Genomic DNA, 24545 nt, shown 5'->3' with positions numbered 1-24545 from the left:
TATCCAAATTGATATGACCTTGCATAAGTGTCAGATGCATTAATTAAATTTGCCTGTTAAGAAGTTTTCCCACTTATAAATCTAGTAGCTTTATCTCTCCTCCCCTTTAAAAAACAAAAACAAACAAACAAAACACCCACAATTCAAGCTCCATCATTTCAGAGGGCGATTTTTCCAGGCACAAAGGGCAGTTAGGTGAAAGACATGAGGAGTTAGGCACCTAAATTCTTTTTGTGCCTTTGAAAATCTCCTTCTCAGTGTAGGTCATATGGAAGAGAAAGAGAAGATTTTCATTTTTAACTTAAACACAAAAGTAATTCTTACATGAGACGTAAGTTAGTTTAGAAGACACGTAAGGTTGAAAAATGAAAAATTAGTGAAATCTACGTGCCTTACACATACTGTCGCATCCTGATATTCTCCTCCCACAAATTTATCAATTTGAGTATTTTTTTTAAATCATATGCCTTTAAAGTGTTTTTTTCATAACTAGATCCAGCAACAGTGTAATTCAGACCTAAATCTTTAAATGCCAGCATCTTTCATTCTACATTACACAGGAAACTAGTCTGCTCTCTTAGGGGCTACTCTAGTAAGCAATCAGTGCTTCAATTCCCATGAGCATCAATAAAAGTTGAAGTCACACTGTATCCTTCAGGACTGGGGCCCTAAATTGTTAACATTGTTTTTCATTTGCCTTTACTTCATACATTCGCTTCTTTACTGAAATGCCAAAGGAAACAGCCTATAAAACAAAGTTGTATTGCACTAAATTGTGAATGACTGGACTTATTTGCTTGATGAGCTAAGAGGTGAAAACATTATCTAAAAGTTATATCTGTTTAATTTTAGAATGGCACTGATTTAAAGGTCGTTCTTTCATTGTGCCAAGGCTTGCATTATAGGACTAGCGCTGTTAAACTGCATCAGCTGAATGCTATATAGTAAATAACTGGCTGTTTCATGTTATGGGGAGCAATCAAACCTAATTGAAATTAATTTAGTAGTCTCATCTCACTGCCTAGTGGTAAACAGGCCATTCTACAAAAACCACACAGATACTATCACAACAGGCAATCTCTGATTTGGAGAAATCCTCAAGAGAGGTGATAAAAAGCCTGATTCCTTAAAGTATTCATCTCCATTTCGGGGCTTTGGTCATTTTTAACAGAGAGCAAAGAAATTCACATTACAGCTGCTCATGATGCACATGCTGTCTTTATTACAGACATCTTCAGTCACACAGTCTACTAACTTTCATGGATATAAATATTAAAGACAATTTAAATTAAAAAATAAAAATTACATCTACATAACAGTCAGATCAACGAGATACTAGATACTAAGTTTCAGAGTTAAATTAAGCAAATGTATATAGTATATACACAGAGAGAGCGAGCAGAGATTGCCATATGTATTTGTAAATATATAAACTCTTAATAGATCAAATTTACATATACAGACCCAACTCCATTTTAACCAAATTAAAGTTTTCGCAGTTTAGATCACTGTCAAGTGATCATATGTAAGCTACAGAAGATGATAAATTATGATCTTGTGGTTACATTCTGTTGTTATTAAGCAGGGTAAACATGTCAGTTCAGTTTATGTGTATAGCTCATTTTAAGCTGTAAAGCTTTCAAATATTTAACTACAAATAGAATTTCAAGAACAAATGACTGCAATTTGCTCAGAGTGGTACAAATTTACTAATGATTGCTAGATTGGCTCTTCATTAAAAAGTTTTACTTATTCAGTTGTATTATTCTATACATGTTTTGGGGAATCTAAGTATTAAGATTCTTAAATGTTATTAGATATTTTTTAAAACATTCAATTAAACACAGTGCCTAAGAATTTCAGGCTTTGGTTCCAAACATTTTTGGGTTTAGTCATTTTAACTGTTTGCGTATCTCAAAAGGAAAAATAAAAGCGTGACAGAGAAGGTTGTTAATGTTTTACACCTGGTTTCTTTCCTTATCTTTCAGTGAATCTGGTTTTGCAAAAGCTTGTTCTGTTGATACATCACTTTTCTGATTAGTTTGATGAATGGAGTGTTGACTTATAGCTGCACATCTCTGCAGTACAATAGCACTCTGCTTATTTAACAATTAGTCAAAGAGTGTGGCATACTTAAGAGATATCATTTATTTTTTGCTTATCAGTCTGGTCAACAAGAGCCAGTTCTCAGGCTCTTGAGAGTGAAATATTGCAAGTTAAGCTGTAGGAATGTTTTGTTTGATTTAATGTGATTTGACTGCTTAATACACATTAAATTAATTTATTTCCAGATTGTATTAAAAACTATAACCATTTCTTCTTCTTAGTTGGCATTTTAGATAAAATGCTGTACCTCCTAGGTTGCCAGTTTTGTTTTTTTTAAGTCTGAAAAAATGAAAAGGATTTTTTTCAAATTTTCAGCCAAATATAAAATGTATTGTTAGGACATAATTAAACAGGGCTTCATAGTGTATTTATCTTCATTTTTATTTTAATATTATAGCAATTAGTGATTTTTTTCATACAATAAAAGTGTTTTATTAAAAAAAATCTTAAAAACTCTGGCAAAAGTATAGTTTGACAATGTAATAAAAACCTAAAGGGTCTCATGATGTCAACAACTTTTCTGTTTACATAAAATAAAAATGCTTTACCCCTTTATGTTAAAAAGTCATCTAATGCAATAACTAATGTTTGAGAGTTAGCTCGGCCTAGAAAAAGTTACAAAAGACTGTGTCTCCCCATGTAAATAATATAATTCACAAAGTAATTATACAGTCAGGAATTACAGAAATATCTTTTATTATTTTCCTGCCAGACTAATAAATCTGTAACCTATGTTTTGGAACCTCCTCCCATTGACTTTGATGGTGCAAGATCAAGCCTGGAAATAGTATTTTTTTTAAATGTATTCCTATTCTATTACTGTAGGCTAAAATGAGCATTTTTCTTAAAATATAGAATCATGAAATAATAATCCCAATACTGAGATTTTAAGAAATACACCAGAGGACAAACAGTGCTTGCTACTGTTGCACCTAGCAGAACACAATAATAATTAGTGCTACAGAACTTTCAATAATAATGTCAAATAACACTCAAAGTCATCCCTCTTAAACAAGCCTCTCTGATATGAAGCCCTCATAATTCTTTTTTGACTGTATCACATACTATAACTGTATCTTCTATTAAATAAAGTGGATAAAAATGATGTAGGGTGAATCACACATATTCTTTCATCTTTTTTTCCTCATTTTTGACAAAAATTGAGAAAATTAGGCAGAAATAGACATATGCATAAAATGCAGCTTTAGAAACTTCCGGGGACACCTGACATGCCCTAGAGTCACCAGCTCCATTACTATATGGCTGCTCCTGCTTACTATATAGCAATTCCTATATGCTAAAGGGTTTTACTTCTCTGCTTATGTAATCCACACACGTCCTGGGTGGAGTGTTCTGTCCCATCTAGCAGCACCAAGACCACTTAAAGAGAGAGATAAAATGAGTCTGCTTTCAGCCAGCTGGCTTTTAGCTCATGCAGTGGAGGCTCATGCTTTAAACTCCAGAGGTCCCAGGTTTGATTCCGACAATGACTGGGGTACTGTTGGTGTTACATTTACTCCTGCTAGAATTACAGCGATCACCACAAATTGTATAAATCTTTCTCATTCCAGTACAATAGTCCCCATACAAGGTTATGGACTGCTTGGGTTCCACTTAATCCCCACATTAAAGGATTAAAGCCCAATCTTCAACACCACTGCATTCCAGCTGGAGTTGAAGACACTCAGCACCTTGCAGGGTCAGGCCCTAATCAGGCTTAAGTTGTGCATACAGCCTTGCACAAGGGAGAATTTCACCCTCCAAGTCTGTTGCTGGCTTGAAGTTTTATAGCCTCTGAGGGAAGGAGAAATTTGGCAACTTGAAATTGAGATTTTAATTAGCCCCGACCAACTGCAAAGTTCCAAATGCAAATAATAGAATTCAAACCTCACAGTCGCAAATCAGCTAGTTAGGTACATAAATGCTGTTACTTGTGCCTACAACTGATTGTGGATGTAGAAGTAGAAGCCAGGTTAATTAAAAAGTTAGTTACTAAAAGTCAGGCCTATAATATAAAGGTTTGTTTCAGATCACACAGACTCATTCTCCTGCACTGATTAATTAGTACTAGAATTTTTCTGAATGATTCCTCTACTACTGACGTCAACTAAGTTTTTGCAATTCACATTGCTTGCCTTTCAATCATAACTTAATGTACCCTGGGGGCTTGTCTTCACTACGGGGGTAATTCGACCTAAGTTACGCTACTCCAGCTATGTACCTTAGGTCGACTTATCCCAATGTCTTCACTGCACTGCGTCAACAGGAGACGCTCTCCGGTTGACTTACCTTATTCTTCTTGGATAGCTGGAGTACTGGAGTCGACTGGAGAGTGCTCTGCCGTCGATTTAGCAAGTCTTCACTAGACCCACTAAATTGACACCCGCTGCATCGATTGCAGCAGCGTCATCTTCCCGGTAGTGAAAACAAGCCCTGGCATGATAAATTCTTTCCTACAGTGCATTTTGCAATTATAATACAACACTGACATCATAACTAAACAAGATAAAAAAAAATTACAAGATAGGATGTTCATCTAGGGGCAGGATTGCGAACATTTTTCTTCCTTGCTTAAATAAAATAGAAGTTAATTGTTTTTGAAGGTGAAAACATACCCATACAAGAAGCAAGAGGCTTCTTTTCACTGTTCCACAGTACCCCAACATCCCCACAATGATAAGGAAACAGCAGACTGCAATCATGACTGGATGGACCACAGGAAAATAAGTCAAAATGACAGCCTCCTCCACTCTGAAAACAAATACAACCCAGAATTAAAATAATAAAGTACTACCCCAAAATCAAAGCACCTAAACATAAAATAATAATATTACAGTCTAAAAAGGAAATAGCATTTACTATTTGCTACATAATTTAAAATGCGTTAGCAGTCTGGGATCATGGAAATCATTTAAATGGTGTTTTTAAAGTCCTATGTTTCTTCCAAGTTATGGAAGATTGGATACTTAGATTGTTGCTCTTTGGGGCAGAGATTTTTTGTTCTGTGTTTATACAGCACCTAGCTCTTGGGTCCTGATTCCTGACTGGGGCTTCCGGGTGTTCCAGTAATAAAATATATTAATACTTTGTTATTATTATTAATAATAATAATTCTGAATTCACTAAGACTGAGTGAAGCAGTCAAAATATACTCTAGTTTAACATACTTGCAGGGTACGTAGCCCAAATCGGCAATAAAGAGATGAAGAGATATCAAAAAGGGACTAGGTAAAGGGGGAATTACTTAACAGGTCTTTTCCCATCTGTCACAGGGTGACTGGCCCCTTTAAGAGGGAGCGGGGTCCAGTGCACCTGTGGTTGATTGCCTGCTGCCCAATTTGACTTAAGGGAAGGCACATGGGCCTTATAAAGAGGAAACAGGAAGAGGAAGGTTGGGGATAGAATCAAGCCACAGAGGAATGCTGCTCAAAATGCTCAGGAAGGAAGCAGCTGAGGAAGCTGCTGGAGGAATGGCCCAAGAGTTCAGCCAACTGTCCAGGAACCAAACCAGATGCATGGGCCTGAAATGATTCTGCAGAAAATCCCAGTGAGATGCTCTGAGTGACAGCAGAATTCCCTGACTGGGGTTGTCAAAGAAAGGGTGGAATTTGTTGAAAAGGATCTGAAAGTTTAGGAAAATGCTGTTAACCAGATCCCTGATACAAGCACCAATAACCTCTACAAACTACAGAACCAGATGAAGGCTCTCTGGCAGAAACTGGATGACAGGATAAAGGTTCATGAGGCTCAGATCCAGGAAATAAGACAGAGGTGTTCCCAGGCTATGGATAGGTTGGCTGAGCAATGGAGTGAACCAAGCAACTAGAGGCAGTCCTTAAAAAGGTGAGAAAGCTTTTACAAGCTAAAGGCATCCATGCTTTGGATCTGAGATCCCTACTTCAAGAAGCAGCACACCAGGAGCCAGTCCAAAACACTGTGCTTGGGTATAATGGGGTTTGGATACCCTGTGGTACAAACACAGAGGAAAGTGCCAGATAGAAGCTATAGTTGGGGAAGGCTACAATAGACACCAAGGAGAAATCTAAGAGTCTCACTAAACTCAAGAATGGGCACAAAGCCATGGTCATAACTCTGGCAGAGTGCCTGCTTCATGGAAAAAAGCAGATGCCAGAGTTGGAGATAACTTGTGGAAAGCTTGAGGGGAACTCCACCAAGCTGCACAATCGGAGTGCTGAGCTGCAGCCTCTGATCACAGAACTCAAGAGACAACTGGCTGAGAAAGAAGAGGAACTACAAGGAGCCTTGACTAAGGTGGCAGAAGGAGCAGCCCAGAAGAACACAGGCCAGCAGGAAATCCACAAGCTGGAATCTCAGGTCACTGAACTTCAGGGAGACCTGGAGTCAGAGCAAGTAGCAGAAATAAGACAGAACTCCCACAGGTCCTGCTTCTGGGTGAGCCGGAGACACTGAAAACAGAGCCAAAAGACACAACAAACTCCACAACTGCACATTGGGAACTGAGGTCAAAGAAGGAACCAGAACCTACTTTTCTGAAGATGACCCTAAATGATGAGGTGAAGACCCACCAGGCACAAATCCAGAAGCTGAGGTAGAAACATTCACAAGCTGTGAAGGAGCTGGTAGAGCATCTGAAACAAACTGAGCAGGTGAAAATGAACCATGAGGAGACAAAGTAGGTTCTGGAGAGCAAGCATGTGGAACTGTCCAAAGAGGTGAAGATGCTTCTGCAGAACAAAGAGGAATCAGTGCACAAGCAGAGGAAAGTAGAAGTCCAGCTCCAAAAGCTGCAGGTAAAATTTACGGGAGATGAAAGAGAGCGAACAGAGCTGGATGAGAAAGTCAGCAAACTGTAGGAGGAGATGCACCAGAAGATGAACATCAGCACTAAGCTGAGACAGATAGAAGATGAGAGGAATGGCCTCAAAGGACAGGGAAAAGAAGGAGGATTCAGCCAGGAGGTCCATATGTTGACTGAAGATCCAAGTTGCCCCGCTCTGGAGATGAAAGACCAAATCCTTGAGGAAGAGGAGATCGGGAAAGGAAACCAGTGACTTGATTGGGAAAAACATAAAATATTAACAAAACAATGTGGGTGGAGGAAGAACAGAAGTGGGTTCAGTTAAGAAGAATCCCAAAAGCCTCAAAAACACTAGTTATTGGAAACCCCAAGATGAAGCTCGATATTATTATGGTCTTTCCCAAAGGTGAAAGAGGCGCATGTGTGTACATTCAGGGATGCTCCTCCCAAAAACGTCACAAAACAGCATTACATAAAAGTAACCAGGGTAACAGCCTGACTTTCTTGACTATTCCACAGATAGCCCAAAGACTGAACATTCAGAATGTCTGGCATGTTATAAATTATGAGATGCCAAGAATTCTTGGCAGCTACATGAGTCGTATAAAGTGTATTGGGCATAGTGCTAGACAACCTTTGGTTATATTGTTTGTGAGCAGCAAGACTAAGGGTATCAACAAAGATTTTCCAGACTTTCTGATGTCTGCAGAAGAATAAGTGCCTGCTTGGTTGGACAATTTGACCAAAAGATGACCACTTTGGGCATAGGAAGGCTTGGGAGAGAGGGGGGGATCTGGCTCCTTTAAGAGGGAGCAGGGTTCAGTGCACATGTGACTGGTTACCTGCTGCCCAGTTGGGCATTAAGGGAAGCCATGTTGGCTTTATAAAGAGAGAAACAGAAAGAGGAAACTGTGCAGAGTGAAGCTGCAGATCCTAGGAAGAGCTGATAACTGAGCCCAGTGTACAGCTTAGAGCCAGTCAGACCTAAGGAAGGCGGGGGCTGTGTCCAGTGGGAGATGAGGGGAAAGAGAGCAAAGATACTTTGCTGTGGGTTTCATTTCATATTAATAAACTCGCTTCTTGGGGTGTGGTTTGTTATTAGACATAAGCCGCTGTGGATCATGCCTGAGAACCTATGAAGGGGAAATGGAGGCAGGATGCCAGAAAATTTGGCCAGAAGGGGGCACTACAGGCAGATGTGCCCTTTGACACCATCTCTGATTCCAGTGATTCAAAAAACATCACATTGTGTGCTAAAATGTGTATTAACTGAGGGGTTCCTTTCCCACAGAAAATTTAATTATGAAACCCTGCTATATTTGATAAACTGTAGCACCATCATTCAGGTACATGGATAATTAGGTTTAAGGAAAAAAGTTTACCTTGTTTCTGCAGTTAAAGTGAGGACATTATTCAGGTAGTCCCTCATCCAAGCAGAAACACCCAACACACTGATGGACATCAACTAAAAGAAAAAATGGTGTTATTTATCAAGCATTTAAAAATTCATGCAGGATCAATTGTCAAAAATATCTACTGTATCATTTATTCTAACAATATTTTTCCCATGCTGTGCTTACACGTGTTTGAAACTGCTTATCTAAGTATTTAGAGAGGCAGTTTCAATTATCATCTCCCTTCCAGTTTGTATAACTACCTAGGAAGGCCTGCTCTTTGCTCTTCGGTCAAAAGGTGTAAGTCTAACATTGGCTCACACACACACACACACACACACACACACACCAGTTCTCCCAGTAGAAGACCCTAAGGAGGGCAGAAGCCATGGAAGGGAATTACTACTGTTTCTAGCATCAATAACTCTTTCAAAGATTTCCCATCAAAACTCCAGTGGTTATCATGAAACATATGAAGCCAGCAACCTGTGAGGCATGATCCCAATCCCGATAAAGAGGACACAAGTATTAATCAAATCAACTTATTGTGGTTATTTTATTAGAGAAGGATGGTGATCACTTTGCAGTTAAACTCATAAGACTTGGGTTCAATTTCTCACTCTGACACAAACTCACTGTGTGGCCTTGGATGAGTCATTTAATCTCCTAGCCTGTTTCCCCATCTGTCACATGAGGATAACAATCCTTTGTTTGGATTGTGAGCCTTATAGCTCTTTGCCACTTACTCTGTATCAACAGCACCAACCACAACAGATCTCAGCTGCAGCCATTAGCCACTACTGTAATGCAAATAATTAATTCTGAATAGCTCACCAATCACCACTGATCCCCTGCAAGCCCCCATGGCAACTTTGTGCAGTTGGGGTGCCACACATTAAGAGGGGGGCTTAGCCAGTGGGTTTCTGCTAGGCAATCTCTAAAGTATGTATGCTAGCCAGTGCGCTGCCATGGCCCTCCACCCCGCTTTTCCCTCCACATGGGTTCAGGAAGGGAGTGCCAGACCCAGCAATGCTTCTACTGAGTGGTGTATCTATGATGCTCTCACTAGTAACAATGCCTTCTTTTGAGGAGTCTCAGATTTTCCCTTATCTAGTTCAGTGCTGGCTTCATGTGTGCCCTGACAGTGAACAAAAATACTTATGAGGAACTAGTCAACGGATAAAAACTAATGCATTTTAATAGTTTCTCTGTGTCCTTATTACATTCTTGGGATTCTTTGCCTGCAGCACACATATAGCAGGCTATTTCTGCCTTTAAAATTTCATGTGAAGTCCCAGAGGTTACTTCATCCCTTCTTTTCAAAATCACTGCACCTAATAGAGCATGCAGTCCTGGTTCTAAGCAACATCAGCACGAACCTCAGGTGTTCTGTATGCTGTGTGCATATTCCTAAAAGTCAGTGCATGTTAAAATTCTACTCTATGTCACTGCACGTTTTCTTAAAGCTCTGTGGGAGATCTATTTTGGTTGGGGAAATGGAGAGTAGAGAGCATTTTCTTCTACTGTTTAGACCTGCCGTTCAGGAAGCTATTAACAAAGTAAAAAGAAGAAAAGAATTGGGATCATTTCTGAGCCAAACTCCAGGAAATCCTGCCTGGGAAGAAGAGACAAGTGACATAAAATGTTGAACAAGCAACAGACCTCTTGTTTCTAGCATTTGACTAAAGGTATTTACAAAAGCCACAAGACTACTGTACAAGTGTCCCTGGCATTTCTGACATTATGAATGAACCATTTTCCTATGACATGATCAACAGGCAAATGAAAATAGTTTTAAAACCCTTTTAATAAATATATGTGACAAAGATAAAGTGTTTGTAAATATTACTATCTGGTTTAAAATACAGTAGAACTACTGGGAGTGGAATGCATTTGGCTCATTCTGTATTATTGGAAAGGCTACAAAAGTGCTCAATAGAGGTGGAGAAAACCATCAAATCCTTACTCCTCAACAACATCCAGATGAAGTTAAACAGGTACTGCACAGGAAACAGCAACAGAAAGAAACTCCCATTTGCTAAACAATGCAGTGCTTTCTTCAGCACTACACTAAGGGAAGTGTTTGGTTTTATACCATGTGGACATTTGTTTACTACCCATTGGAAGAAAACTACCAATTCCTTTTACTTACAACTGATAACCTATACCAACAACTTTATCTCTGCTAATACTAACCAGACTCAGGGTACATCTAGACTACCCGCCGTATCGGCGGGTAGCGATCGATTTCTTGGGGATCGATATATCGTGTTTCATCTAGATGCGATATATCGATCCCCGAACGCGCTCCTGTCGACTCCGGAACTCCACCAGCGCTAACGGCGGTAGTGGAGTCGACAGGGGGAGCTGCGGACGTCGATCCCGCGCTGTGAGGAAGAGAGGTAAATCGATCTAAGATACTTCGACTTCAGCTACGCTATTCACGTAGCTGAAGTTGCGTATCTTAGATCGATCCCCCCCTCCTCCAGTGTAGACCAGCCCTCATAAGAACAACCTACATATGAAAGGTTTCAGGTCTCATTCATAATCCCATGAGCCATCCAGTTCCCCTTTGCTGCTCTCCTTTAATGTGTATCTTTAATGGCAAAGCTAACATATCTTTTGCATGACATACACTAAATATAAGAAATTCCTCTTCTTAAATTTGCATCAGACAGCGGATATTACACACAGAGGAAATGCCTTCTCTTTTTTTTTTGGCAGGCCCACTCTAAATTGCTGTGTCAGATTGACATTATATTAAGAATCGGGCAGATCCTCTTCTCTCATTCATGTTATGATGCAATACTGACACAGACACATTCCCCATATAAAGAACAGATATCATGGAAGGAATTCTTCTAGCTTCAGTTTCACACTCCAAAGTCCAATACCGAATATACTGATGGAAAACTCTGATCTCTGTGTTCAAAATCTACAATTATGACAATGACCGTCCTTGAATCAGCATGTTCACCTATACAGAATAAAATATTCCTTGTATTTCATTTCCAAACTCAATTTACATATCTCCAGATTTTTTGTAGAAAGGAATTGCAAGAGGGCACAGACAATGTCAAGCCTAGAACTGTACTAATTTCTTCTCCCTCTCTAGCCACCCTCAAAGAATATTTTTTGATAGGTCTCAAAGATTCACTAAAAAGACCATTGCCCTTAAAAAACACAAAACACTTTGCCATCCATAATTATTGACATTAAAGCTATGCGTACACAATACTTTGCATAGTGACTCCCATTCAGAAACAAAACCCTGTCTATTTCCCTACCAAAAAAAGGGAACGGGAGGGAGGGAGGGAAACAGGGGATTATAAGTGGAAGCCATCTGGCAGCTAGATTATGTATATAAATATAATGTGAACTTTTGGCTTTTTGACTCTAGGAAAAAAAACCATCAACCCACATAGCATCTGTGCTTATAATGTAATTTGTTCTCCTCAGCACCTCCTCCTCCTCCTGAATTCTGAAGATTTCCAGATCAACTCTCTTTGTCTGTATCTATGGACTTGAATATGGTGCACTCTACTGTTACACAGAAGTCATTTTAATTTAGTATATTAAAAAAAAATTCTTCTAGTCATGGTTCCTCCATCTCTTCAATATAACATGCAAATTTTAAATAATCTATGCACCATAGAAAAAATGTAAATAATTAAGAAAAAATGAATCCCATTTTCCCACTATTTCATTCACACAGGCTATGTCTACTCTACTAATTAGGGGTGTGATTTCCCTCTTCATACACAGCTAGTTCAAGTCATATAGCAGTGTCACTGTAGTGGCTTGGGGAGCAGAGGCACAGCTGAGCCTTGCCGAGTACAAACCCACCTGAAATCAGAGGGTATGTATACGGCATGGCTTAGCCACCCATGCTGCCTCAGCTGCACTGCTACTTATAATCATGCTAGCTCGATGAGAGCTAGCGCAAGTATGCATACACAGGCAGGGTAATCACACCTCTAATTTTCAGTGTAGTCTCTCTCTCTGACTATGCCACTCCATAACATTCTAACTTGGAAGTAGGAGGCTGTTGTTCAGCATAGGCCTGATCCTGCAAAGTTCCCAACTTAAGTAAGTGGAACTGAGAGCACTTAGCACCAAATCCTGGGCCAGATCCTGAGTTGGTATAATCTGGCATCAGTGGAGTTACACCAATTGAAACCAGCTGAAGATCTGGCCTCATGTGTTCGCAATCTCCTCGGGAAGGAGCCACAGCAGCCACCAAAAAAAATCTTGGGGTGCAAATGAGCCTTATGGGGCAAGCAATGGCAGTCAGATCCCAACAGCCTGCTGCAATCCAATTTCCAAGGAGAAGTCATAAGAGGCAAGGTGATGGGTTTTGTTTTGTTTCTGGAGGGAGGCCAAAAGGAATTAAAATTGGCAGATCCTATTTCAGCCAATTGTTTGCATTACTAATTTAGCACTGAAATATTAACCAGCAAGGAAGCTATACCAGATAGAATTTGACTATCAAAGGGTACAGTATAATGGGGGGGAAAAAGCATCAAAAATAATTTCCCCCACATTAGTAATAATATCAGTACATCAATAAGTTTTTAATCGACAATTTCTCTTTGAACCCCACTCTGTGTCGTAAGCATAACAATAAGCTTTATAATATCTGTTACAGCTGGCTGCAGAATTCACAATACATTACATATTCATCAACATGAAACTGAGTTTATAAAATTGCCTATCATATTACATTTATTTTCATCTTGATTAAAGATAATAATGTTGTTTTCAAATATGATAATCAAAATAATGTTTAAATCACATATTGACATTTAACTTTCAAACTAGTTTTATTCATTTTGAAGTTTGACTGTATCCCATTCAAACAACTAAGAAACTGGATGTACAAGAACATTTTCAGAGAGCTAGGAATGGCCACGTACAAGTTAATCTTAAATTATTGTTAAGAGGCTTTATATAAATTGGATGTTACGTGGCTTAAAAGAAAATATCAAAAGGTATTTTTATTCATTAAGCATGCCTGCAGAACTTCGTTCATGGCTCTGCTTCTTATGATGTCTGAAAGGTCATGGCTAATTTTGAAAAATAAATTTGATATTTTCAGTTAAGCTATGTACATACGTTTATATAAAGAGAGAGGGAAGAGTATTGACCCTTGTAACTAAGGTTGCATACGTTTCCATTTTTAGCAACCTTTTTGGTCACAACCTAAAAATTACTTGTTGGGCTGAAATTTGCCATGCTTACAATCTACTTGATGGAGATTTTCTTATTAATTATTATTTTATTTTGCAAATTTGAGCAAAAACATTTAATCCATTTGGAAGTATGTGGAGAAGGCAGGAAACAATTTTCTACATTATTAAAAATGTTTTAAAAAATAAAACAAAAACAAAAAACCTCTTGCATCAAAACAAATGGATGGGGGTAAAAATTTTAGTGTCAGATTCTGATTCCCTTACTCATGCTGCGTTACATTTTACCCCACACACAAAAAATTACTGTAACTTCAATTGGTTTACTTGCACAGTAAGTTACCAGTCAGCCTGAGTAAAGGCTGGGCTTTAATTTTAGTATAAAAATAACCCTCACTAAGTCCTTGAGTGGTCCAGTGAAAATTGGCTTGGGTTTGACTAAGCTGCAACCTGGTGAAAAATTGCTTAGTGCCCACACAGAACATTCTGGCATAGGCTTTCACCACTAAACTCACAGCTCAGATGCACAGCATAACTGTAGCTAACTTAGCTATTTTCGGTTACTTCTTTTCCTGAAATACTCAGGGACCAATCTGCCCCCTACATTCCAACACTATTGTCCTTTAGCATAAGAGAATGTAGAGAGGACTGAGTCCTCAGTTTTGTACCCATCTCCTCTATGACTACTTTCAACACCTCTACCTCTTATTAAATAAAGCCTCATACTGCTCCTCCAGGAAGCAAGAAAATACTATTTCCATTATACAACAGACATAACTGAGATCCAGAGAGGTTAAGTGACTTGCTTGAGGTCACATAGGAACTTTGTAGCCCAACACAGATCTCTGATGTGAAAGACTCGTGTCTTATGCCCTAGACAACACCACTTATCAGAAAAATTGCTTCCAATTGACAATATATTTTGTTATGCTATCTAAACTATTGATGTGTGCCCACAGGCTGTTGTCTAGTGCCGTTAGAACTACAGATAATGGGCAAAATATTATTAGGCCCATTTTATAGCTAAAAGGAAAATAGTGAATAACGTTCTGGTCAGCAGTGGGGGTTAGGCCTTACCTGTGAGCCAACAGACTTAGACATGACCATTTGTTGTGACCTTCATAACATCAGTTAACCTCTCTGTTTCTCACCTGTAAAATGGGGTTATCAATAGGTGCATATACCACTTGTGAGGGTTAATAAGAAATGCCTTTCAATTCTTTTAAATAATAAATATTTACACAGATATATTATTGGAGCTTGGGGGAGTAGAAAGCTACATAGGAGAAATACAGGTATTCTTCTTTATAGCCTATGTCTGCTGCCTTCCACAGAGCCTTGAGTCAATGGGAAATGCTCAGGCTATACCAACAGAGAAGGGATTGGGGAGTACTGGCAAAAACATTTTCTGTAAAGAGAGATGTCAATTTAAAAAGAAAATGAGAGAAAGTACTTACATGAGCAATGGACCATTCAAGCTGTTGGACGTCATGGCTTAGCGTTCTAAACATCTGGTTTGAATTATTTATTCTCCCTGGAGCCATCAGTCCAAATACAGGGAGAGCTGGCTCACACCTTCATCCTCAAGGTGGATGCACTGAATTTAATTCAGTTAATTGTGTGGATTTTCCAAATCAGGCCTTAAAAGCTATATTTCCCTTACTTCCTAGTAAGGAGCCTAGCGCCTTTGCTAACAGGAACTTCTCCCCAGTGTCACTGTCAAAATTCCCTCTCCCCACCAACACCATTTTGCAGAGGCTCAGATATCAGTCAGTTGCTGTAATGCCATGGTGCTAGACATATATAATGCATAAAGAGATTTGGGATGAGGTGATACACACATTTACATTATGAGTGTCATCTATTCTACCTTCAGTGAGACACAGTATATTAGGATCACTCTGTCAGAGCATTCCTGCCTCCTCTTGTTTCCAAAATGAAGACAGAGACACCAACCCAGAGCATCAAGCTCAGTAGTCTCCCCTCCCTCCTCAGTTCCCTTCTCGCTTTACCCTCTTACTCTGGGCTTGGCTACACTCGAAACTTCAAAGCGCTGCCACGGCAGCGCTTTGAAGTGTGAGTGTGGCCGCAGCGCCAGCGCTGGGAGAAAGCTCTCCCAGCACTGCACGTACTCCACCTCCCCGTGGAGATTAGCTTGCAGCGCTGGGAGCCGCGCTCCCAGCGCTGCAGCACTGTTTACACTGGCGCTTTACAGCACTGTATCTTGCAGCGCTCAGGGGTGTGGTTTTTTCACACTCCTGAGCGAGAAACTTGCAGCGCTGTAAAGCGCCAGTGTAGCCAAGGCCTCTGACAGTCCCTGCCTCTCCCCCTATAAATCCAAATGCCCCTTCACACTCCCTCCTCTCCCCTCCAAAAAAGAGACCCAGGCCTATCTTTCTACAGTATGTGTTTGTACACCCCTAATCAGAGCCCTGAACCTGACAGAGGCCTTTATGCACTACAACAATCTGAAAATATTAGATAACTGATATAACCTAAAGATTCCTTCTTAATTGGGAAAACATTAGCACAAGTATAGCTATTAAATAATACACTGAATAACCCTGAGTTATGTAAAAAGATGTTCCCTTCCTACAGCTCTGCTGGAATATTCTCTTCATATATGGGAGCTGAGAAAAGTCTCTTCAAGAGAACAGTCCTTATCTAAGTCCAAAGGACTGAATCCATAGGTGTTCCAACTCCCAATGAAGTCATTTGATGCTGGAGAGCAGTGGAAACAGCTTCTCTCAGGATTTGACTCTAATGGAATGAAGATAAACTAGATTGTTATGACAGCAAAATCAAAGTAAGTATAAAAGACAGAAACCAAAGTTACAAGATACTACATGTGTATTTATTATGGTAACTTCACTGGATTTTATTTTGAATCTCGCCTTAAGTATGCAAGGAGATATCAGGTTAAATGCCATAAGAGTCTGGCTTGTCTTCAGCTTAAGCACCAATCCTCAATCACAACCGTACAAGTATGTGCATCAAGCTCAGCAGCACTCAAGGAAGAAACTGACAGATTTTATAATAATCTACAGAAAACAATACAATAAATTTCATGACATATTATTGGTGATGGGAGATTTTAATGCAAAAAGTAGTATCAGATTAGAATTCTGATTCAGACTCAGTGAAGAAAACAGAAGAGGAGAAAGGTTACTAAATTTCTGCCTAGGCAACAACTTGGTGATAATAAACATGTTACTTCAAAGAAAGCCATAGAAAAAATGGACTTGGATATCACCAGATGGGCAAATGAAGAACACGATGGACTTTGTACGTGTGAATTGCAGATGAAAATCACATGTGTTATCATGCAGGTCACTTGCAGCTGATATTGGATTAGTGCAGGCATCCATGAGGTTGCAGTTGAGTGCCGAGAACAAAGATGTGTGTGTCACAGTTTCAGGGTAACTGCGTCTGTATTCTCCCACTCCGTGGTTTACTCCAGGAGTTCCCACTCTGACAAATGAAAGTCCTAGGAAGTGTAAGCAGTTCAAAAGACTATACTGAGATATGCCTGGCATGACAGGCATCAGATAGGACAGGCATGGACTTTTGGGGCAATAAGTGTTACGTGGGGTAATCCCTGGGAAGTGGTTAATGCAAATTCCATAACTCTGGATTATGCAAAAATCCAGATTTTGAAGCTATACACTGAGGAGAGGGCCATTGACTAATGATTACCTGTTCCTGGAGATTAGCAAGGCACAAGCTGTCAAAAGGAAACAGCTGAACTGCCCAGTCAGGGTTTCTGATCTAAAAACTGACAATCTTATAACCAAGGGGGCAAATGCCGTTGATGGGGTTTGAAAGACTGATGCCTACCAGAGCCTTATGTTGGAGTTGGAGGTAATATCTGGTAGACTTTTTAGCATGACTATAGATTATTTTATATGTTTTTTCTGCTATGCTTTTTACCTTAAGAATAAATGTACCTTACTTTGTGAAGGTTTGTTGGTGATTGGTGTACACTGTTATAGCCCCTGTGGAGATTTCAATCTGAGGTGCTGGACCCCAGTCAGACCCACTGGGGAAACCACAGTGAGATGTAGAGGGACTGTAAGGAGACAGTCTAGAAGGAAAGAGACGTGGGTCTCTGCCCAAAAGAGGTGATTGCTGAGAGCCAGAAACCTTAAGAGGATGACCTCAAGGAAGACATCTCACATATAAAAGGAAAGTCCTTTCAGAATCTGAGGGAGGCTGCAGCTACATGTTAGCAAGTGCAACATCATTCCCATCCTCTTCCCTTACTAAGACTGCCTCAGAACTTTCTGAAGCAGCAAAGGCAAAAAAATTTCATTCTTTTGGTCAGCTGAGAGAGCTGGATCGTATACCTCACTGCAGACTTGTGGAGCAATAGGCCATTTACAGATTGCTTAAGTGTTAGTGGCCAGTAGGTCAGCAATGGCAGAAACAGCTACCTCTATCAGAATTCCTCAACACAGTTCTTTTATTGGTTTTAGTTCATGGTCTTTTTTCAAGCACAAAGCATTAAACTGTACACTATAGAGAAGCTACAAATGATCATAGCAAAGTAGTTGACAAGCTCTCCCCCTGCATTTTGGGTCCCTGACAGCAGCCAAAATGTGAAAATGACCGTGTCTAAAAGCAACTTTCCACATTTGCAGTTTCCCAATAAGACCTGTGGTTACTTTAGCCGGTTCTTCTAGGCATGACATCTTCTTAAACAGCTCCACATGCACAATGGTCTTCCCTGTGAGCAGATACAGCTGCTGATAGCAATGTCGTAGAATTCCATACTACACATGCTGGTATGGCTGCATGGATGGCACATAGCATAACAACATTTTTGTGTTTGCTCCTCCCAGACCCAGGCCATCAGCCTGCACCTAGCATGGAGGATGTAGGCAATCTCATGTCCATTTGATGATGTCTCATAAGTAGAATTCAGGAATAACAATGCTATCATCTTCCTACAGGAGAAAAAAATACCTATCTCCATAGCATAATCTGCCTGCTCAAATAGATAAAAGGTAGTCCCATCACCAGCCTGCAGCCAAACAGCAACTCGGTGAAATACAGAGAATATCACTAAATCCTGGCTAGGTCCCTCAAACCATGATTTAAAAAATATAATTGCTGTATTTCTTAGTTATTTCAAGCAAACCTTGATGGACCTTACAGCTGGGCACATTAAGGACAGGCTTCTCCTAGTCCAGGGGTTCTCAAACTTTTTCTTTCAGAGCCCCCATACAAACATGCTATAAAAACTCTATGGCCCACCTGTGCCACAACAATTGTTTTTCTGCATATCCAGTAGATTAAAAGTCAGGGCCAGCATTAGTGGTAGAAAGCAGGACAACTGCCCGGGGCCCTACACCACAGGGGGCCCTGCAAAGCTAAGTTACTTGGGCTTCAGCTTCAGCCCCAGGTGGTGGGGCTCAGGCTTCAGTTTTCTGCCCTGGGTCCCTGCGAGTCTAACGCTGGCCCTGCTCTCTGGTTTATTTTGGAGGATCCCCTGAAACCTGCTCACGGCCCCTCAGGAGGCCCCACACTCCTGGTTGAGAACCACTGTCCTAGACCACTAGTCATGAAGCTATTTGGTGGCTGGATCAGCATTTGTAAGGGACACCAGTTCCACAGCAGCCAGACTGAAAAGTCCCTTTAGGATTGCTTGGAGGAATTCAGACCTTTATATCCCAGAGCTTAAGGTTTCTGCAAAACACTAAAGCTATACAGATGGCAGAAAATTATCTTTAAGACACCTCTATTGTGTCTGCCAATACAGAACTGCTACTGTATTAACAGCTCCAAAGTAATGTGGGCCCTGCACATTTACAATAAGCTGATCTTATCTAAGCTTCCTGCCATCCCAGGCTTACTCTGAGCTGGTGTTTATTATAACTGTGACCAATCAGCAAAAAAAGACCCTCTACAGACAAGAGATCCCCCACTCCATCTTTATTTAAGTGAACATTGACTTCAATGTGCATGTGTTCAAGCCCTTAGAGACAATGGCTCAGGGAGATTCATAGAACAGTGACTTAACAATATCCACTACGTGCACTGTACCAAACATCAGCAAGCAACTTGCTTTCAAAAAGACATTTTGTTAAAATTGACTTTAGTTATCAAATGTACATGTGGTCAAGGCAGCGAGGGGAGCAGAGCATAGCTGTCCACAAAAAAAGAAAGTGTGAGTATAATTTTAATGCACACATACAGCCCATTTACATCTACCCCTACCTCCAGCATACAACTATGACTTTCATCTTCTTTTTGCTTTGAGTTGCTGAACAGTTGTACTCATCTGCTTCTTTATATGTGAAGAATCACCATCACCAAATGGGCTGGACAATTTTTTATTTTAGTTCATAGATTCATAGACTTAAGGTCAGAAGGGACCATTATGTCATCTAGTCTGACCCCCTGCACAATGCAGGCCACAGAATCTCACCTACCTACTCCTGGAACAAACCCCTAACCTATGTCTGAGTTACTTAAGTCCTCGAATCATGGTTTAAAGACCTCAAGGTGCAGAGAATCCTCCAGCAAGTGACCAATGCCCCATGCTGCAGAGGAAGGCAAAAGACCTCCAGGGCCTCCGACAATTTTCCCTGGAGGAAAATTCCTTCCCGACCCCAAATATGGTGATCACTTAAACCCTGAGCATGTGAGCAAGACTCACCAGCCAGTACCCAGGAAAGAATTCTCTGTAGTAATTCAGATCCCACCTCATCTAACATCCCATCACAGACCACTGGGCCTATTTACCTGCTAATATTCAAAGATGAATTAATTGCCAAAATTAGGCTAACCCATCATACTATCCCCTCCATAAACTTATCAAGCTTAGTCTTGAAGCCAGATATGTCTTTTTCCCCCACTACTCCCCTTGGAAGGCTGTTCCAGAACTTCACTCCTCTAATGGTTAGAAACCTTCGTCTAATTTCAAGTCTAAACTTCTTAGTGTCCAGTTTATATCCATTTGTTCTTGTGTCCACATTGGTACTAAACTTAAATAATTCCTCTCCCTCCCTGGTATTTATCCCTCTGATATATTTATAAAGAGCAATCATATCTCCCCTCAACCTTCTTTTGGTTAGGCTAAACAAGCCAAGCTCTTTCAGTCTCCTTTCATAAGACAGGTTTTCCATTCCACAGATCATCCTAGTAGCCCTTCTCTGTACCTGTTCCAGTTTGAATTCATCCTTCTTAAACATGGGAGACCAGAACTGCACACAGTATTCCAGATGAGGTCTCACCAGTTCCTTGTATAACAGTACTAACACCTCCTTATCTTTACTGGAAATACCTCACCTGATGCATCCTAAAACCTCATTAGCTTTTTTAACGGCCATATCACATTGGCAGCTCATAGTCATCCTGTGATCAACCAATACTCCAAGGTCTTTCTCCTCCTCTGTTACTTCCAACTGATGTGTCCCCAATTTATAACTAAAATTCTTGTTATTAATCCCTAGATGCATGACCTTGCACTTTTCACTATTAAATTTCATCCTATTACTATTACTCCAGTTTACAAGGTCATCCAGATCTTCCTGTATGATATCCTGGTCCTTCTCTGTGTTAGCAATATCTTCCAGCTTTGTGTCATCCGCAAACTTTATTAGCACATTCCCACTTTTTGTGCCAAGGTCAGTAATAAAAAGATTAAATAAGATTGGTCCCAAAACTGATCCCTGAGGAACTCCACTAGTAACCTCCTTCCGGCCTGACAGTTCACCTTTCAGTATGACCCGTTTTAGTCTCCCCTTTAACCAGTTCCTTATCCACCTTTCAATTTTCATATTGATCCCCATCTTTTCCAATTTAACTAATAATTCTCCATGTGGAACCGTGTCAAATGCCTTACTGTAATCGAGGTAAATTAGATCCACTGTGTTTCCTTTGTCTAAAAAATCTGTTACCTTCTCAAAGAAGGAGATCAGGTTGGTTTGGCATGATCTACCTTTTGTAAAACCATGTTGTATTTTGTCCCAATTGCCATTGACCTCAATGTCTTTAACTACTTTCTCCTTCAAAAAAATGTTCCAAGACCTTGCATACTACAGATGTCAAACTACCAGGCCTATAGTTACTCGGATCACATTTTTTCCCTTTCTTAAAAATAGTTCTAACTATTTTAATTTTATATATGGCACACATGAGTTGTTCTAGAAAACTGCTTCAGTCTCTGAAACATCTGTGGTACACTCCTGCAACTCATCTGCTGATGCTGGCAATGTCTATTATTTGATTACACATTCACATGCTATTATTTTATCATGTGACTGCTTGAGTGCAGTGCCCAGGCCTCGTTCAGCAAGCTTTGGTAACACACGTTATTGTTAACAGTGGGAAAGATTCTTGTTCTGAAGATCAGGCTAGGCAGTTTGTTATGGTATAACAATGAGCTTTAGAAACTGTCTTGGAAAATCCAACATCCCTAGGATGAGCAGATAGATTTCCCAGTCAAGTCTAGCTTACACCATCCATTCCCAAATAAACTAACCTTGTTTAAAAAAAAAATAAAAATTTCTAGCCCTTAATGTTGTGAAGCAAATCTTAACACATGAATGGAGTATAAAATAGGACTGCTGTTACACTGCCAGGCCTGTAGTGTACTGCCTCAGTTCAGCAGTATATCCAGTAAAAAACCTGCAGTGAAAAGAGCTGCACTGGCTCGCAATGAATCTTCTAGCTTCCTGTATAGCCAACCCCAAGTATTTAAAAATCAGGAGTCAGGTCTCCCCTCCAAATTCATGAGACTGACTTTCCAGTCACAAAATTTAAGAAAAATGCTTCTTTCTGTTCATTAAAAGCAGCAAAGAATCCTGTGGCACCTTATAGACTAACAGACGTTTTGCAGCATGAGCTTTCGTGGGTGAATACCCACTTCTTCGGATGCAAGTAGTGGAAATTTCCAGGGGCAGGTTTATATATGCAAGCAAGAAGCAAGCTAGAGATAACGAGGTTAGTTCAATCAGGGAGGATGAGGCCCTGTTCTAGCAGTTGAGTGAAAACCAAGGGAGGAGAAACTGGTTCTGTAGTTGGCAAGCCATTCACAGTCTTTGTTTAATCCTGAGCTGATGGTGTCAAATTTGCAGATGAACTGGAGCTCAGCAGTTTCTCTTTGAAGTCTGGTCCTGAAGTTTTTTTGCTGCAGGACTCCACTGGCCATCACATACAGTCCCCAGCTAAAACCCCTCCAGCGCATCATCAGGGATCTACAACCCATCCTGGACAATGATCCCACACTTTCACAGGCCTAGGGTGGCAGGCCAGTCCTCGCCCACAGACAACCTGGCAACCTGAAGCATATTCTCACCAGTAACTGCACACCACACCATAGTAACTCTAACTCAGGAACCAATCCATGCAACAAACCTCGATGCCAACTCTGCCCACATATCTACACCAGCAACACCATCACAGGACCTAACCAGATCAGCCACCCCATCACCGGTTCATTCACCTGCACATCCACCAATGTAATATATGCCATCATATGCCAGCAATGCCCCTCTGCTATGTACATCGGCCAAACTGGACAGTCTCTAAGGAAAAGGATAAATGGACACAAATCATATATTAGGAATGGCAATATACAAAAACCTGTAGGAGAACACTTCAACCTCCCTGGCCACACAATAGCAGATCTTAAGGTGGCCATCCTGCAGCAAAAAAACTTCAGGACCAGACTTCAAAGAGAAACTGCTGAGCTCCAGTTCATCTGCAAATTTGACACCATCAGCTCAGGATTAAACAAAGACTGTGAATGGCTTGCCAACTACAGAATCAGTTTCTCCTCCCTTGGTTTTCACTCAACTGCTAGAACAGGGCCTCATCCTCCCTGATTGATCTAACCTCGTTATCTCTAGCTTGCTTCTTGCTTGCATATATAAACCTGCCCCTGGAAATTTCCACTACTTGCATCCGAAGAAGTGGGTATTCACCCACGAAAGCTCATGCTGCAAAAGGTCTGTTAGTCTATAAGGTGCCACAGGATTCTTTGCTGCTTCTACAGAACCAGACTAACACGGCTACCCCTCTGATACTTTTCTGTTCATTGTTCTTTTTGACTTCTGGTGTTGGAGACTTGAGGGTTGACATTTTCAAGCTGCAGATATAGGGGCTAGAAATTTACTTCTTTTTTTTTTGTGGTGGTGGTGGTGGTAAAAATGAAAGCAGAGATTCTGAGGTGATAACACCACTTCAGCTTATGGGTCAGCAGCAACACTGTGACAGCCAATCCACCAAGCCCTGCTTCCTCTCTACTCCTCAGAACACTCAGGCTCAGCCACCCCGTGGCCTTCTCCTTTGAACAGCCCCAGCCTCCACTTAATGTCCCTTGTCAGCTCTCCAGGCCCATGGACCAGAACAAATGACACCCAGCTTGTTAGCCGCCTCCATGGATACCAGCAGGATTTCATAAGCAAGGGAAAAAGCCCAGGACTGAGGCAGAGGCATTATGAATGCAGCAGTCAGCATGAGAGGCAAGACATCCACCATTAGGAAAAGATTCACAGCCAAATGTGCAGTATGGGAGGTACCTAGGTGGCTGCTGCAGCTTACAAAAACTGTTGCTGAGGTAATAGATTTGGTAGGACTGGGAAGAGAATGGATGCATTTGGGGAGGGGAGAAAAGATGAATGTGGATTAAGTTGGTGGGAAGAGAGAAGAGATGAGTTGAGGTGTGAATGGGGACTCAGTGAGTGGGGGGGGATTCATAAGTTGGGAGATGAACCACTAGCTGTAGAGTGAGGTGTATGAGCAGGGAGTGAATGGCGGAACGGGGCCACTTCCAAGTACATGTGTGTAAGAGCTGTCCATCCACTCAAGTGTGATGCTGAATGCAGAAGGGGGGTTTCTTATATTTCACTTTCAAACTACTACTTTCTAGGACCTTAAAGGAAACAACACATAGTATTGCAGCAAGCTCAACAGCACAGTGCTCCAGAAATCTCACTATTTAAAATAAATAAATAAACGCTCTGTGAAACTAGAATCTCTCAAATGCGTCTAAAACAGTATGCGCACCCAAAATATTCAAACAATGTAACATAGGAATTTGCTCAATGGTTCAACCAGTCCACTACA

The 24545-nt window shown here is 40.6% G+C and overlaps 1 protein-coding gene across 2 annotated transcripts in view; it reads right to left on the bottom strand.

The window, feature by feature from the left end:
• The window catches only part of TSPAN12 (tetraspanin 12), a 62767-nt gene that overhangs the window by 35617 nt on the left and 2605 nt on the right, over positions 1-24545 (bottom strand). For both annotated transcript variants that reach the window (XM_044995212.1, XM_044995206.1), the window contains 2 exons: positions 8269-8351; positions 4722-4857 (listed from right to left, as the gene is read on the bottom strand). In XM_044995212.1, coding sequence (XP_044851147.1) covers positions 4722-4857; positions 8269-8351 — 219 coding nt within the window. The remainder of the gene's footprint in view (positions 1-4721; positions 4858-8268; positions 8352-24545) is intronic.

Source organism: Mauremys mutica, chromosome 1, assembly GCF_020497125.1.
Source record: "Mauremys mutica isolate MM-2020 ecotype Southern chromosome 1, ASM2049712v1, whole genome shotgun sequence".
NCBI lineage: Eukaryota > Metazoa > Chordata > Testudines > Geoemydidae > Mauremys > Mauremys mutica.
This window is presented reverse-complemented; position numbering and strand designations above follow the sequence as displayed.